Source organism: Brachycentrus maculatus, unplaced genomic scaffold, assembly GCF_059751285.1.
Source record: "Brachycentrus maculatus isolate JH-2025_06_01 unplaced genomic scaffold, ASM5975128v1 h1tg000007l, whole genome shotgun sequence".
Taxonomy (NCBI): domain Eukaryota; kingdom Metazoa; phylum Arthropoda; class Insecta; order Trichoptera; family Brachycentridae; genus Brachycentrus; species Brachycentrus maculatus.
In genome coordinates, this window is record NW_028280762.1 from 1,639,675 (window position 1) to 1,656,415 (window position 16,741).

The following is a 16,741-nucleotide window of genomic DNA, read 5'->3' on the forward strand; positions in this document are numbered from 1 at the left end:
CTATATTTGAAATAAATTGGTTCATCATGTACAAACTTCACTCTAATGAAAAAAAATCAATAGATATTTCTAATAATAATAAAATCTTTCCAATTCATATTGAGGGCTATTTTTGTAAAATACTATCTTAAGTGTGCTCCAATTAATTTATGATATAAAAATCTATATTTTTGTAAAAAATAAAAATAAAATGATTCATTCACGTACATGAAAAACTATAATTTTTGTTTGTACATACATAAATGCAATGGTATCATTTTCGTTCCTTAGTATTTTTTCAATGCACTTCTTTTTATATTATTTTTTGATATCTCATCAAAGATGATGAAGAATATGGAAGTCTGGGCATTTACGGGGCTTACGACCGTCATAGGCTGGTTTAAGTGATCACTTTACACACGTGTAACATTCACGAATTCTACCCATTATTGACAACCACACTACTCAAATTCTTGGAAGTTCTATATATATGAACCAATTTAGAAACCTTGTTCATGAATCACTAGAACTCCACTAGAGACATTTATTGGTGAGATGTAAAGAAGCTTTTTATTAAGCAGAAACTCTTATATTAGTATGTGAGATCCGAATCCTGGATTATAATCACACACATGAGAAACGCCAGAAAATACCATTTTCATTTTTATTATTAAGCTTATAATTTGACCAGATAATTTATTTACAACATTTTGAGTGTGTCCAAATACTTGTTCACATAATCTGGATTATCTCCAATTACAGGAGTTATTTTCATATTATTTTTTGATATCTCATCAAAGATGAAGAAGAATATGGAAGTCTGGGCATTTACGGGGCTTACGACCGTCATAGGCTGGTTTAAGTGATCACTTTACACACGTGTAACATTCACCATTTTCATTAAGACTATTTACTACTAAGGAAAAATTATTTTTCCCTATACTTACCAAATTACCCTTTTTATTTCAAGTTTCTCCACTATCCACGCAATTCAACGTAATACATATATATAATACATATTCAAATTAATTTTTGAGGCCTCGCATAAGCTCGCTTATTGCATATTTACATATTACGGCTTCAATCGATTGTCTATGTATATCGACAAACGTTTTTACGCAGTAATTTTTGTTTATCTATCAAAATGCTTTCTTATTTTTTGTAAAATTGAAATACTTTCAACAATATACGATAAAACTCCTAGTATTATATATCGTATAAGAGCTGATATTTATTCAAATTTAGGAAATATCCATTTTAATATTCAAAATATTAGATAACCTTCATTAAGCTTAGCGTTTACATTAGCAATGCAATACAGTATTTATTAATGGTAAAAGAAATATGTATATATGAATATACTACATTGTAAAATCGCTTTGCTACAGAAATATTCTGGTAGTAGTAAAAAATATATATTATTAGACGAGTCTTTGCTTTGTATTTTTATTATTATTGTTTTTTTTTATCAACTATTGTTTACATTTCACTTGCATGCTTTATTCATTTGAGTCCATCAATTTCAAATATTCACATCTCTATTACTGTAGTTAGTACGGACAAACTGGTATCTTGGGGACTATACATGTTATCTTAGTGACTAAAAAACATATTACCGACTATATGAGTCAACCAAGTAAACATGAGATCTTAGGGACTATAACATGGTATCTTAGTGACTGTAAAAAACATATTACGGACTATATGAGTCAACCAATTAAACGTGAGATCTTAGGGACTATACATGGCATCTTAGTGACTGTAAAAAACATATTACCGACTATATGAGTCAACCAAGTAAACATGAGGTCTTAGGGACTATACATGGCATCTTAGTGACTGTAAAAAACATATTACCGACTATATGAGTCAACCAAGTAAACATGAGATCCTAGGGACTATACATGGTATCTTAGCGACTGTAAAAAACATATTACCGACTATATGAGTCAACCAAGTAAACATGAGATCCTAGGGACTATACATGTTATCTTAGCCACTGTAAAAAACATATTACCGACTGTATGAGTCAACCAAGTAAACATGAGATCTTAGGGACTATACATGGTATTTTAGCAACTGTAAAAAACATATTACCGACTATATGAGTCAACCAATTAAACATGAGATCTTAGGGACTGTAGAAAACATAGTAGTGACTGAATCATCCAAGACAACACGGATCTGATGGACTGTACATGGTATTTTTGTGACCGTTTACGGTATATTAGTGACACCCACACACACATCACATCCATAAATTTTATTGTTCTTTTCCATTTCAAATAATGTTTTCTCTGAATGATTTCACCATATAGAAAACAATTTAGTTATAAATTATGTTAAATATTATTTTGTATTTAAGACTCTTTTTATATAAATTGTAAATAATTTTTTTGCACATACCTGTTACACAAATGGAATGTTGGTGTTTAGAAACTTAGTTGAACCTTTTGAGTTGATTTTAATGATGATTTTACCTGAAAAACTTATTTCTTTTTTTTAGAATTTTCTCTATTTTTTCCCCTTCTCGAAACTCTAGCTGTTTGCTTTTGATATTTTCTTGTTCTATAAATGTTGCTGACAAATCAACATTCTATTTCTATCTCAATCAAAGATTTCTTTTCAAAATCTAACCAAATTTCATACTGTTGATTCTCCATTCTATAATAATTTTTCACATATATTTGCTTTTCATTCCTTTATCTTTGTTTATAATAAAAATGGATAAAAACCTTTCACCAAATACATTTTTATTTGTTAATATTTTATCTTTAATTCAGTTATATGGTGGGAAAATGTAACATAGCTTTTTGAGCAACTGAAGCCAAGGGTCCTAATAATAAATTTTCACCACAAACTTGTCTCCTTGTAACTGTTATGCACACCCAACGGTGCATAGGGCACTGCATCGTATTGTCATAGTATTACCTTGATTGTTACTTGTATAAAGGTAAGGTGATCATCACTCTTGCGCATTAGGTACCAGTCCAGGGTGACGTTAAATGAATATTGGGTTGAAAAATCACATATATTTATTTTGAGTCCAAAACGGTAGCCGAGCGTGCTGACCATTATACTACGGAGGCGGATAACCTCCTTTTATTAAATTTTTATATTCCTCTTATAAAATAGTTGTTTTATAAATAAAAATCATCATATAGGGTATTTTTCAATTTAGATACAAAATGGCTGATAATCGCACCAACAAGGTATCAAGTAATTAATACAAGAATTTAAATCCAATGAATATTCACCTATTTTGCTTGTGAATTTGTAAAACAATGCTGATAAATTTGTCATTTTTTAAACCCAACATAAGTTTAAATTAATCAAAAGACATTCTTGCTAAAAAATAGGTGTTATTCTACAAGTCTTAATTTGCACTCTGTTAAATACAGCTTCTCTTTAAAAACAAAGACAAAAAAATTATGGATGAAAACTTTTAATATTGAAAGTGCTTACCTTTTTTTGTCAGATATGGTATCATTGAATACAACATTGATTTGACTATTTTATGACTGCAAGAGTCAAAGTTCTAAATTCAAGTTTCCTATTGAATCATTATTATTTCGACCCCAAAATGGCCGCTAAGTTTTGCTGCTGAAAGCATGATGTATTATTTTTCCAGCTAATATTTTCTAACACTTCATACTGAATATTTTTGTATTATACATATTATAAAAACTGTTGGGTTATAACTCTCAGGATTAAATAAAATAATAATGTTTTTCGTACATCGCGACTCGTTATAAGGTGATCAGATACTCATTGTTCTTTTTTTAACATTTGGTAAAAATCTTTGTAAAAAATAATCAAATTATCTCTGATTGCATTTGTTCAGTTTCAATTTACATCAATTTTATATGTTAATTCAGAGGTTCCCAACCCTGTACCTGCGGGCACCATGGCGCCCGCGGAACGACTCGTATTTGCCCACTAATATTCGACAGAGACAGAATTTTTTCATAAACATGAATTAAAAATGTGAATTATTTTTATTTATTTGTTAGTTAAATTCTTTTGAGTGCCTAGGTTTATTAAATACGTTCGTATGTTTGCGATATTGTATGTATGAGTGGTTTCTTTGCTGAAAGTACTTAAAAATAAGTCAATTAAAAATAGGTGTCGCCCACCTTCTACTGATATTTTAGAATGTGCCCCAAAGTACAAAAACGTTGGGAACCCCTGTCTTATTAATGTATTGTTGATACTTGCTTATCTTATGAGCTGCTGATTGAATTATCTATTTTGGAAACATTTAAATAATTCCTTATGTGAAAAATGTCTCTTCTGTAAAAAAAATTAAACTTTTTTGGTATTACCTTGTACATTTCACAACAATATCAACAAACATCCAAACCGTCATTATTGGAATATATAAATATATTCACCATTTAAATCCCGATTTGCTCTCAAATTTAAATCCTGACAGTAAAAATCCCAACTCTCAAAAATCTCTTCAGTTAAAATCGTGATATGCGAAATTCTAGAACTCAAAATTCCAACACTCAAAATCCCTGCATGAAAAATCCCCGACATATGTATGTACAGATTTAGCTAGTTTATCACTTATTTTGCTTAATCGAGAGATATTATTAGTAACACTTATTATGACTAAATTCTCATCTGTATTTGGAATCTGATCACCTTATCATAACTTCTTGGAGATTCTATGGGACTATGTGGAACGCCAACATTTCATTTGCAGCAACTGCTTTTGTGTGCGACCCAATCTCTATTCACTTGCGACACCGGCTCATCGGCCAACAGCGGCTCGGGAGTCGTGTCTGCCAATGGGGGAGTGGGCGGGGCCAACAATAACGGCAGCTCGCCCCTCTCCATCCAGGTAGGTTGCTAGCGCGGAAACTAGGCTACCTTCACCAATTCATCTTCATCTCGGGTTCACATATCACCATAAGTTAAGTTAGTTCAGTCCTAGCTTACATCACATCGCTATGGGTCTAAGCATTGCTACCATGGAAACTAGGCTACCTCCACCAATTCATCCTCATCTCAGGTTCACATATCACCATAAGTTAAGTTAGTTCAGTCCTTCATCCGAGTACGTTGCTACTGTGTAAACTAGCTTACATCACATCACTATGAGTCTAAGCAAGTTGCTACCATGGAAACTAGAGGTCATTTCACCAATTCATCTCAGGTTCACATATCACCATGTGTTTTGTTAGTTTAATCCATCTTCATTTGAGTAAGTTGCTACTGTGTAAACTAGCTTACATCACATCACTATGGGTCCAGGCAGGTTGCTACTATGGAAATAGGGGTACCTTCACCGTGTCATCATCATCTCAGCTTCACACATTACTATAAGTTGTATTATTTCAGTCTCTGTTTATTGTGGTAGGTTGCTACCATAGAAACTACAATACCTTATCCTACCTCACATCACTATGGGTCCAGACAAGTTGCTTATCATGGAAACTACCTTTACCATTTCACCATCATCTCAGATTCACATCACTTCAAGTTATGTTAGCTTAGTTCGTCTTCTTTTGGGCAGGTTGCTACTGTGGAAACTAGAATAACTTCAATGTGTCACCTTTATCTTAGATCACATTGGAATGGGTCTAGCGGGTTGCCATAATGGAAACTAGGGTACCGTCGACTAATCACCATCATCTCTGGTTCACACATCGCTCACTCCTTTCAACAACGTCATATATCAAAAAACTTTATTTTTCAGGAGATCATTTTTAATGTTTAAGAATATAATGAAATGTATTAAAAATAAATATCAAGCCATTTATTGAACTTTTAACTATGCAACAGATCTTTTTAGGTAAAACCTGAAGGTTTTTTTTCCATTTGAAATATATTTAGTATATTTTAAAAAAATAATTGAACAATACCTTTTCTTCAAAATGAAAAAACAATACTTTCTGCCCTGTAGCGGGTAAATACTAAGCTAAAAATATGCCGCTTTTGCTGGGATATAGTACATTTTCTGGGTATTCCTAAAACATCCACAAGTGAATATTGATGATTTTTTATATATGACGTTGTTGAAAGGAGTGAGCGACATACCTATAAGTCACGTTAGTTTAGTCTCTCTTCATCCTGGTAGGTTTCTACCGTGAAAACTAAGACACCTTTACCATGTCAACCTCATCTATGAATAAATTACGGTAGGCTAGTTTTCCTTCTGAAGATATAAATTCTTTTGTTGCCATATTTAACGAATCAAATATAAGTAACAAACCATATATTGACCTCATACAATATATTCACAGCCTGTTTTGCAAATGACAAAATTGGCCTTTTTATTCATATCTTTGCTGTATTTTCAAATAATTACATAAGAGATAAAGAAAACTTTGTACTTATATGAGATTTTTGAAGTTTTGTACCACATATTTAAAAAATGTTTTTTTTTTAGTATTTTTAAATGATGTTTTGCGATAGACATAATGAAAAAATATATGAAAGAATTGTTTTTATACTGCAATATCAAAATCATTTTCAAACTTTGATAGTTATTTTACTTTGAATACCTAATTTATTAAATGTAATAATTATTTATTAAATTTTTCCAATCACTCATCCATTATTGCACTAATTTTTTAGGTCCGCTGTCTTAAATAATAAGTAATTTATGTCCATTATATAGGGTGGCACATTTTTCATACTTGTTGGCATATTTCAACCTGGGTTGATTGTTTATAATGAGCAGCATATAGCAATGTATAGCAATATATCGTAGTCGTACAGGAGAAAATGACCAACTAACAAAACGTAAAATGTTCAGGAGGGCCATTTAAGTCACTTTAGCTTGGCAAGAATATTAACGTCAATGCAGTTAGTCATTATTATCAAGTCAATTTATATTATTTTTTGACATTTCATCAAAGATGAAGAGGAATATAGAAGTCTGGGCATTTACGGGGCTGACGACCGTCATAGGCTGGTTTAAGTGTTTGGTCAAATTATAAGCTTAAATAATAAAAATGAAAATGGTATTTTCTGGCGTTTCTCATGTGTGTGATTATAATCCAGGATTCGGACCTCGCATACTAATATAAGAGTTTCTGCTTAATAAAAAGCTTCTTTACATCTCACCAATAGATGTCTCTAGTGAAGTTCTAGTGATTTAAGAACAAGGTTTCTAAATTGGTCCATGTATACAGAACTTCCAAGAATTTGAGTAGTGTGGTTGTCAATAATGGGTAGAATTGGTGAATGTTACACGTGTGTAAAGTGATCACTTAAACCAGCCTATGACGGTCGTCAGCCCCGTAAATGCCCAGACTTCCATATTCTTCTTCATCTTTGATGAAATGTCAAAAAATAACATGAAAATAACTCCTGTAATTGGAGATAATCCAGATTTTGTGAACAAGTATTTGGACACACTCAAAATGTAGTAAGTCAATATATTATACTTCCATGTTTAAAAACCTTTGGGATTTTTTTCAGGGCAATATTGAGCTAGTAAGATATCAAATAGTCAATGATAACGTTTTTGTAAAAAAATGCACTTGGTCACTTATCCTGTATGACTACGATATGCCAAATGATGAATTTTTTTTTAGTTACTCTCTTATTCATCAAATAAATCATTAATTACTTACTCACCCTATAATTCATTCACGGACAAAATCGAACCCACAACAATATTAAATTTTATTTAAGGAATTTTTCTCGGAATTTGAGTATCGAGATATTTTTTCAGAGATATAAAGAAGGAATTCAAGTGTGATTTCTTTTATTGATATATTTAATAGATTTTAAATTGTTTCCTCTGCAAAATAAATAATTTTTGCAACGGGTAAGAAAAATCATTTAAATTCCTTTAATCAATATTTCAACATATGTAATGTTCTGAATTTTCTTTGTTATCTCAGTATCATAGTGCTTAAAAAATGGTTACCATACCTGATTGATTTGGTTGTAACCAAAGCATTATTTAACATTTTTAGTACCAATATTTACCTGTGTATGAATACTGTTCTTCATATTTCTCATCTTATTTGGTTTTTAAAACATGTGTCTTAAATCAAATAATAATAATAAAATAAAAATTGTGTCAATCATCGCATTTTCACCCCAAGAGTGATATATTTACATTTATACTATACGAAGCATCTATTCTTTTCATACAAAGGGAAGATCGGAGCGTCATCTGTCCGTTCCAACTGAAACACAAATGGTATTGTTACAACAATGCATAATATATAAAAAAAAAAACAAAATTCATACTATTTTCATGTTTAATAATGGGCAGATTGGTAAACAAAACTAAGGCCAGCCAATGCCAAATCGTAAGTCTTGGGATGCTCAGACTTGCATCTTTACCTTGGTTTAAAAATAATAGATGCTTCACATTAGTATTTACATGAACACCTATGAACGAATTTAATTTTAATTTAATTTTACAAGTGCTGTTCAAAATTTGTCAATATATTTTCATGTTTTTATTTTTTCTTTTTTACAATGAAGTGTGTATCTTCTCGACATCGGTAGGTTAGGTTATTATTTATTCTATGGCCTTGTATTTTTTGAACAACTAACGAGATTTGTGAAACTAATATTGAATGTGTTTTGTGAAAATAACCCGCTAAGAGATTTGTATTTTGACTGCATTTTTTGATCTGAGAATAATAACACCTACATTGTAGAGGTGACTAAAAGGAGTAAAGAGTTTTAAGGGTGTGTTATTTTTATCGTTCTTCTAACCTTTATCTGCACCCAATGAAGTAGACAAAAATATTTTCTTGTTTTACTGTTACATTAACTTTTTAAATATTCATGGAAAAATCCAATATTACATTAACTTTTTAGACGTTCATGGAAAAATCCGAGTATTTCATATTAAAAATGTTTTTTAGTTTATTATTTATTACATATCCTCTCCTTATCATTCGTCATTTTCTTTGTGTAATACCACTTAAAATGGTCTCAGTTTACATTTGACCTGACAAGGGATTGGTTATTTTGCAACTGTTAGTCGTGAAGTAAAGATTTTAATGTTGAACACAAAGTGAATGATGAATGATAAAGAGAGTGTTATATTTACATACCACAAAGTTAATAATGCTTTTGAAATAATTTGTACCACTGGAAAATTTTATGCTTAGTGCAATATCATTTTTCACTTTTAATATTTTATTATCTTTATCACCCACCAAGGTGGTTACATATTTTATCAGCAGAAATCTAAATTTTTCACAACTTCTTTAAAAAAAAATATTTGAAAAATATATTCCTGTTTAAACGATTTTTCAAACAACTCTTTCAATTATTGAAAAAAAAAATTATTATTCTCAATTTCATCTCTTTGATTTTGAAATGACGAGCTCTTACTTCATTTAAAAGTGTTAAATGAATATTTTTTTGTTATTTCGTCTATATTTTGTGTTTGCTAATGATCATGTTGATATCCAGGCGCCAATTCTCTCCGTGGACTGCAAGAGTAACCCCCCGACGTATAGTTTTGTACAAGGCTGGCAACTCCTGGCTCTGGCAGTCAGCCTGTTTGTACCTAGAAATAATAGACTACTCTGGTATCTGAAGTTGCATCTCTCCAGAAATTCCGACTCAAAGTAAGTATGACCATCCGGATTTTAAAAATAGCATTTTAACTAGAGATGTGCCTCATTAGTAACTGTTACTTCTTCAGTTATCTTATTGGATCACAATATATTTAAGAAAAAGTGGTATTTACCAAGTAAAATTTCAATTTAAAATGTATAGAATTTCCCTTCGAAACCATTTTTTACATTTTATAATTTGATCCCCAAACCCTGTTATCGTTACATACAATTATACCCCGCTCAATGCCATCCCTATTTATGCTGTTTCGCTCTAACGCGGTTCAGTGATTCACAGGGGAATTGAAAATTGTAATCTATTACTCAGGCACTTCTTAATATTTATACAGTCGCTTGTACAGCATGTCGACTCCCAATTGTACTACAACTGTTTTGTTATTTGAAACACATTATTTTTAAATTATAAAATCACGATAATTGAAGACTACGCACAAAAATGGTAGACATTCACGCAAGGAAGTATGTAAATTTTCTGTACCATTGTCATTTATATATGTGGAAAATATAACCCTTTTTTGTGCGCCATTTGCTGGCACGGATAACCCGGGCTAAACGGGCTATTACTGTACTCGTATTTCTGTGACCTTGTAACTGAGTTTGTTTTAATAAATTTGTTTATTCTTGCAGGAGCGAATGTGGAAAATATGCCGCATATTGTGAAAGAGCTCTGGAAAGAACTATTAGGAACGGGGGGCGAGAAGATAAACCATCGCGGATGGAAGTCCTTTCCATTTTACTGAAGAATCCGTATCATCACAGCTTACCGCACGCTATTCCAGTACACATGCTTAACAACACTTACCAGGTAAGGCCAATTATCTGTTACTATAAAAAAAAGCACGTGCAGCACCGCACACTTAATGGAAGTGAAATTTCTTTAAAAATAAACAATAAGAGAGATTTAATATCTCAAAATAAAATATGAAATGTGCAAAAAAATATTCTGTTTATTGTAAAATAACAGATCGCTTTCATTTAGCATTGAAAAAAATATATTCATTTGGTGAGTTTCTAAACTTTCAAACTCTATAGAGTTTGAATTTAGGCATTGATAATATATTATCAATGCCTAAATTTTAACACAGTATGGACGCGAAAGGTATTTCTACGATCGGCCGATTGATGCTTAATGACGGGAAGGGTATTTTTACCTTCTGTGCTGATCTCATTTTAATGTCAGAAATGAAATAATTTTATATTTAATGTTTTTATATGAATATTATGTACCAATCGTTTTGTTAAGGTTTTAACTATATGTACACAATTATCAAATCCCGTCGCCAGCGGTCCACAGGCGTAAAAAACACCTTTAAATACTTACTTTTTCATAAAAATTCACATCTAGTTGATCAGATTTTTTTTTAAATCGATAGGGATTCCGCCTGTGTGTCTTTACCATGCCAATGTCAAATATACACACATAAATAATATATATGAATGATTTATCATACCTAAACTTTGTTTGTTTTATACAATATTCCTGAATGCCATGTTAAATATACAACGTTTTTCCTGCTAATCTGTTTTATTAATATGTTATTCTTATAACAGGTGGTTAGTTTCGATGGGTCAACAACTGTCGAAGAATTTCTGTCGACCCTTAGTTCAGAATTGGGCTGTCGAGAACCAGCTATTTCTGGATTCACATTGTTTAGTGATGACCCCATAGAAAAAGACTTGGAGCACCATATTAAACCAGACAAAAAGGTAAACAAAGTCAATTATAATGCTTATTTTACTTAATATCTACAGATTCTAAAAATCTACATATACTTAACCTATCTGGGAGTATGGCCATATATAATCGTCTAAACAAAACCTTCCTCAAAGGAGTATAGACGTACATGAAAGGCTGCACTGATTACTTAAGCCTGGTGACATTTATTTCTACAATGACACTTGTACTGCCATCTGTAGTTGTATTTTAACACTAAAACCATTCTACTTAAAACAAAGTTCGTGTGATGTCATCGTAATGGAGCATGAAATGCAATATGTATAATTTATATATAAATCATGTTTACTGGTGTAAATATTTTGTATTATTCTAGAAAATTTGGTGCTTGTGGCATTGACTTTGATACAAAATAATGAAATGTTGAAAAAAAAATTTTAAACGCACACAATTGACCAAAATAATATAAGAAATTTTTCACTGTAATATTGATTTCTTTTCATATATGTAATTATCGAATTAATTAACAGTACGTCCTTCTCAAGTATTCCCCTGTGCACCATTTTGTTAATCAATTAATTTGCCTCATGAACCTTTTTTATTTTAGCTCTGTGACGTTATATCAAAATGGGAAACAGCGCTCCGGGAGAAAGGATCCGGGAAATTTGAAAACTCACGAGTTATCCGCCTCAGCTACAGGAACAGACTGTACTTCAGGCATGCAGCTAGAAGTGAAACTGACAGAGAAAGGCTCCTTTTATGTTATCAAATCAATCAACAAGGTTTGTCCATCAAAATCATCATGACTGCTTTGTGTAGGATAAAACCAACATTTAAATATTTGTGAGTCAAATAAATATTACCATCTTCTTCATGAGCCCCCTGTCCTCCACTGCTGGATATAGGCCTCTTCCGTATCCTTCCATTTCCTTCGGTCGATTGCTGTTTGTAGCCAATTTCTATCATCGTCGGACCATCTCTTTTGGGTCTTCCAACGCCTCGTTTGTTCTCCCAAGGTCTCCATCTAAAAATCACCATATCACAACAAATTTATCAGAAAAGTAATTTTTGCTGTGATATTAAGAATTTTAATTGCCATAGTGATTCCCTCTTAGTTTGTTAAATATTGTACGTTAAATTATAATTTATATTTTCTTGAATGTTTTTCGCAGATACTTGTAATGTGGCACATTTTATAAGCTTTATAAAATTAAACAACTTTGTTTTAACCACTTTTTATTATTAGTACATTTTAACCTACCGGTCTCAACAAGATTCTTGTCATCATGAGGGTTTATTTAATTCTAAAACATTAAAAACATTCAAATACTCATAATTAATTACATTCCCTTACCAAGAACTTCCACACACTCCGTAAAAAATCCTAAATGATTTTATAAAGTTCATAATTTATGTTTAAATCAAATTGTAATTTCTTGTTTTATTTGTGTACAGTTGTAGCGGGCCGTTTTCCTGTTACAAGAGAACTTAGCACAGAGCTGGGTTCCTTAATGGCCCAACTGGAAATGGGAGACTGCCAGCCCGACAAAGCTGTCGCCCTCGTTGATAGATTCTACCCCTATCGCTACAGAACAGGGCTGTCCATCGAGCAGATAAGGTAAGCTAATTATGTTTTTCACAAATTAATTTTAATTTAGCATTTAAGGCTTATCGTTTATGTTTATTGTACTGGCTTTATTTTTTAGGGACGTCGAAGACAAACTGAGGTTAAAGTGGTTGGCACTGCGAGGACGTACCGCATTAGATTGTGTCAGGATCTACCTTAATTGCACAAGGAAATGGCCATTCTTCGGGGCAACACTCTTCCAAGCGCGGGTACATTTCTATTTTATTATCTGAACTTCTTACAAAATTTTATTAAAAGAAAACATATTTCATGTAAACCCCAAACTTAACAGGAGAGACACAATCCATCAATTTTTCTTAAATATATATCGCTCACTCCTTTCAACATCGTCATAAATCAAAAAACTTGATTTTTCAAGAGATTGTTTAAAGTTTAAAAATGTAATAAAATGTACTAAAAATAAATCTCAAGCCACTTTTTGAACTTTTTACTGTGCAACAGATCTTTTAAGGTAAAACCAGAATGTTTTTTCTCCATTTGAAAATTATTTAGAATATTTAAAAAAATAATAAAACAATACCTTTTCTTCAAAATGCAAAAACAACACTTTCTACCCTGTAGCGGGTAAATATTAAGTTAAAAATTTGCCACTTTTGCTGGGATATAATACATTTTCTGGGCATTCCGAAAACATGCACAACTGAAAATTGACGATTTTTGATATATGACGTTGTTGAAAGGAGTGACCGATATATCGTTTCAATGTAACGGAATGACCCTTTGATAATTTAGACTTTTTCTTTCCCTAATCTCCAGATCAAGCAGCCTGACCTTTCCATGGTGTGGCTCGCCGTGTCTGAGGATGGTGTCACCATTCTCGAGTTGGCATCCATGGGGGTGATCGCTCGCTACGCCCACGCCTGTATCGGCCTGTTCGGTGGCGTCCAGGATGACCTCATGATGGTCATCAACGGAGAAGACGGCACCATGGGAATAGAGAAGATGCTCATCAGTCTTAACAAACCTAAGGTGGATAATTTTTGATAGCCTTTATTGCTTAATATCTGAAGAAATGTAACATCATACATAATGCGCTGATTGGGGTTTTTGTTTTAATTTATTTTTTTGTTATTATAGGACTTTTACATTTATTTTAATGAAGCAGCGTTTCGCCATTATTTTTCTATCTTTGATCTCTTGGAAATGGACTCACTGGACACTAAGCCAAGAACCCAGATATTCATATTGATATACTTTTCTAATACATATTTTCCCATTCTGAGGGGCATAACTGAGAAATGTTTATTTTTTCCAAAAATCATATATTTATTTGGTTTTATACACGTTTCTAGACATATTTGGTTTGAGACCCAATCAAATATACTTAAATAACATTATATGATGTTACTCTTTTAAAATAAACTTTTTTAAGTTTAATTTAATATTTTATAAGAATCATTTTAGAAGTCGATTGAAAAGTCAATTGATCTCAGCGAAACGATGTTTGGGTTGGTACTCTTGCCTTAATCAATCTGTTTTCATATTTCAGATGGCCGAGTTAACCCACCTAATAGCAGACTACAAGAATGCCTTATCCCGGGCCCAGCCGGGCACGCCGCAGATGAACTCCCTCACACGGAACGGCAGCCACCGCTCCCTCCGCCACCGCCCCCTCCCCCCGGCTCACTCTTCCCCGTCCACCCTGCCGCACTCCACCCACCACAACACGCTCAACTCCTCCACGCACTACCACACCACCCACAACACGCTCAACTCGCACGCCACCCTCAACTCGGACCGGAACGCCACTCTCACCTTCGGATCTTCTCACCAGTCTCACCAGTCCTCGAGCCAGGACAGAGTCATGTCCCACGGCCAGCCGGACATCTTGAAGTCCACTCCCGATCACCACGTGACTCCGAGAAACGACTGCAAGAAACGGAGCCATCTCGACAGTGGTGTTGCGTGATCCCACGCCAAAAAATAAATCTCTCCTTCCTCTTTAATTATTTGCCGACTGTATAAACGCTTAGTGTTTGAGGGTATTCTGAGCAAATTCGGCAATGTCCACACAGATCAGATTTTTAACTACATCACGTGGAGACCAAATATCTTAACATTAAATAAAAATCCTTATTCTTGATCCTCAGAATGTTTAAAAATTTACTGATGAACTTTTTTTTTTTACTGTAATTTTGATGAAAAAGTTTTTTTTTTTACTTTATACTTTTATTTAAAAAAAAATCATCTTATTTTTTACATTATAATATCTTAGAATAAAAAAAAATTCTGCATATTATTTCTAAATTAGGTATTCAATCTCCATGTGAAATAACTTCTATGTTGAGATTGCTGCGTTTGCTTCTAGTGCCATCATATATTTATTTCGGCCTGTCTTATACGCAAATCATTATTTATCAATATATAAAAACTTATAAATCTGTTATTAAAAAAGAATATATGTAGTGGTGCTGAATTAAAATACCCTCGTGTTATACTAAGGACACTTTAACAAATTCGCCGATGTTAGATTCCGTATCAAATCTCAACATACTTTTATTGAACACTTTCCTAAAGTCAGTGGTAATGACTCTCTTGTCTGAGTGACTTCAAGCTGAATGTACTGTGGAACGGTTATAGTGACAGGAACTATTAGTGAGTGTTTCGGTTTTAAATTATTGAATCAGTAACAATTATCACCTTCCAAACATTAAGACTGTTGAATGATCATGTTCTAAATACATTCGGGAGAAACGGCGTTCTCTTGTGAATGGTTTAATTAAGTAAGCATCCAGTGTAAAAGACATTTTGAAATCATACTATATCTTATATTATATTACTACATACATATGTTATACATTCAAATTAAATACTCTACATATTGGTGGTTATTATATATTGTGAGCATGCTGGGAAAACTGAAAAAGTGGAGAATTAACCTTTAAACGCCTAGTGGTCCCATACAGGACCGCGGATTTGAGAATATTTGGCAAAAAAATGCTTGGGCAGTAAGCTGCCTCTCAGCACACAGGCACTTAAACGTTGAAAAGTCAATTGACATGATTTATATCTTGTAAAAATTAATGATGTTTTTACACTCAAAGAAAAGTTTTACAAACTAAACTAAAATTTCAGTCCAATATTGCACTGCATCGTATTGACGCAGTTTTATCTTGATCGTTTCTTACACAAAGGCAAGCTGATCAATCCCACGCTTCAGATCAGAAAAAAAAAACAAAAATCAATTATATATTTACCGACCTCCTCCCTGGAAATTTAATCCGGGGTCTCCAGCATGGTAGCTAAACGCGCCAACCATTACATTACAAAGGCGGACAGAGCTTACAAGCATTTAAATTGGCTTGTTTAAATTTTTCATGTATCAACTTACTTAGTTTTCGCAGTATGTATAACATTTGTTTTTCATATTTTTTTGTCCAAACACTTTATTTTTAAAAATTAATACGTTTTGTATTAATAATTCTATAATTCTGTCATATTACTTTATCACTCAGCGCCTTCTATATTAAATACAACTGTGGTTAAAATTTGCAACACCAAATCACCAATTTTTTTATCGTTACTTCATTTATTTTGTCATAAAAATATGTGTTCCAATGTCTCGCAATTTCGCATTCTTTCTAGTAAGTAAAAATTGCATACATACTTAAAATGTATTATATAATATCTTAAAATTTAAATCAATTAAAAGCACATCATCATCACTCTGTATGCCTCAAATATGAATAAGACTGAAAATAATTATCATCCGAAAATCGTTGTCTTCTTAACTCAGGAACTTCTTCAATTTTTCAATTATAAAATTCGCAACATGGTATATTGTAATATCATTTTTTGGAATATGACTATGACAAAAAGAACCTCATTTAGAATTTAGTAAAAAGTTTGTGCGGTTTTGATAGAATT

The 16,741-nt window shown here is 32.4% G+C and overlaps 1 protein-coding gene across 7 annotated transcripts in view; it reads left to right on the forward strand.

The window, feature by feature from the left end:
- Positions 1-14,944, forward strand: part of LOC148313611 (uncharacterized protein CG43867) — a 481,259-nt gene extending 466,315 nt beyond the window's left edge. For 6 of the 7 annotated variants that reach the window (XM_088260074.1, XM_088260080.1, XM_088260095.1 and 3 more), the window contains 9 exons: positions 4,691-4,828; positions 9,385-9,542; positions 10,179-10,356; positions 11,103-11,258; positions 11,834-12,008; positions 12,682-12,844; positions 12,933-13,062; positions 13,631-13,843; positions 14,364-14,944. In XM_088260074.1, coding sequence (XP_088116200.1) covers positions 4,691-4,828; positions 9,385-9,542; positions 10,179-10,356; positions 11,103-11,258; positions 11,834-12,008; positions 12,682-12,844; positions 12,933-13,062; positions 13,631-13,843; positions 14,364-14,783 — 1,731 coding nt within the window. In that variant the 3' untranslated portion in view covers positions 14,784-14,944. The remainder of the gene's footprint in view (positions 1-4,690; positions 4,829-9,384; positions 9,543-10,178; positions 10,357-11,102; positions 11,259-11,833; positions 12,009-12,681; positions 12,845-12,932; positions 13,063-13,630; positions 13,844-14,363) is intronic. The other variant, XM_088260119.1, reaches the window with a different exon arrangement.
- The last annotated feature ends 1,797 nt before the right edge of the window (positions 14,945-16,741 follow it).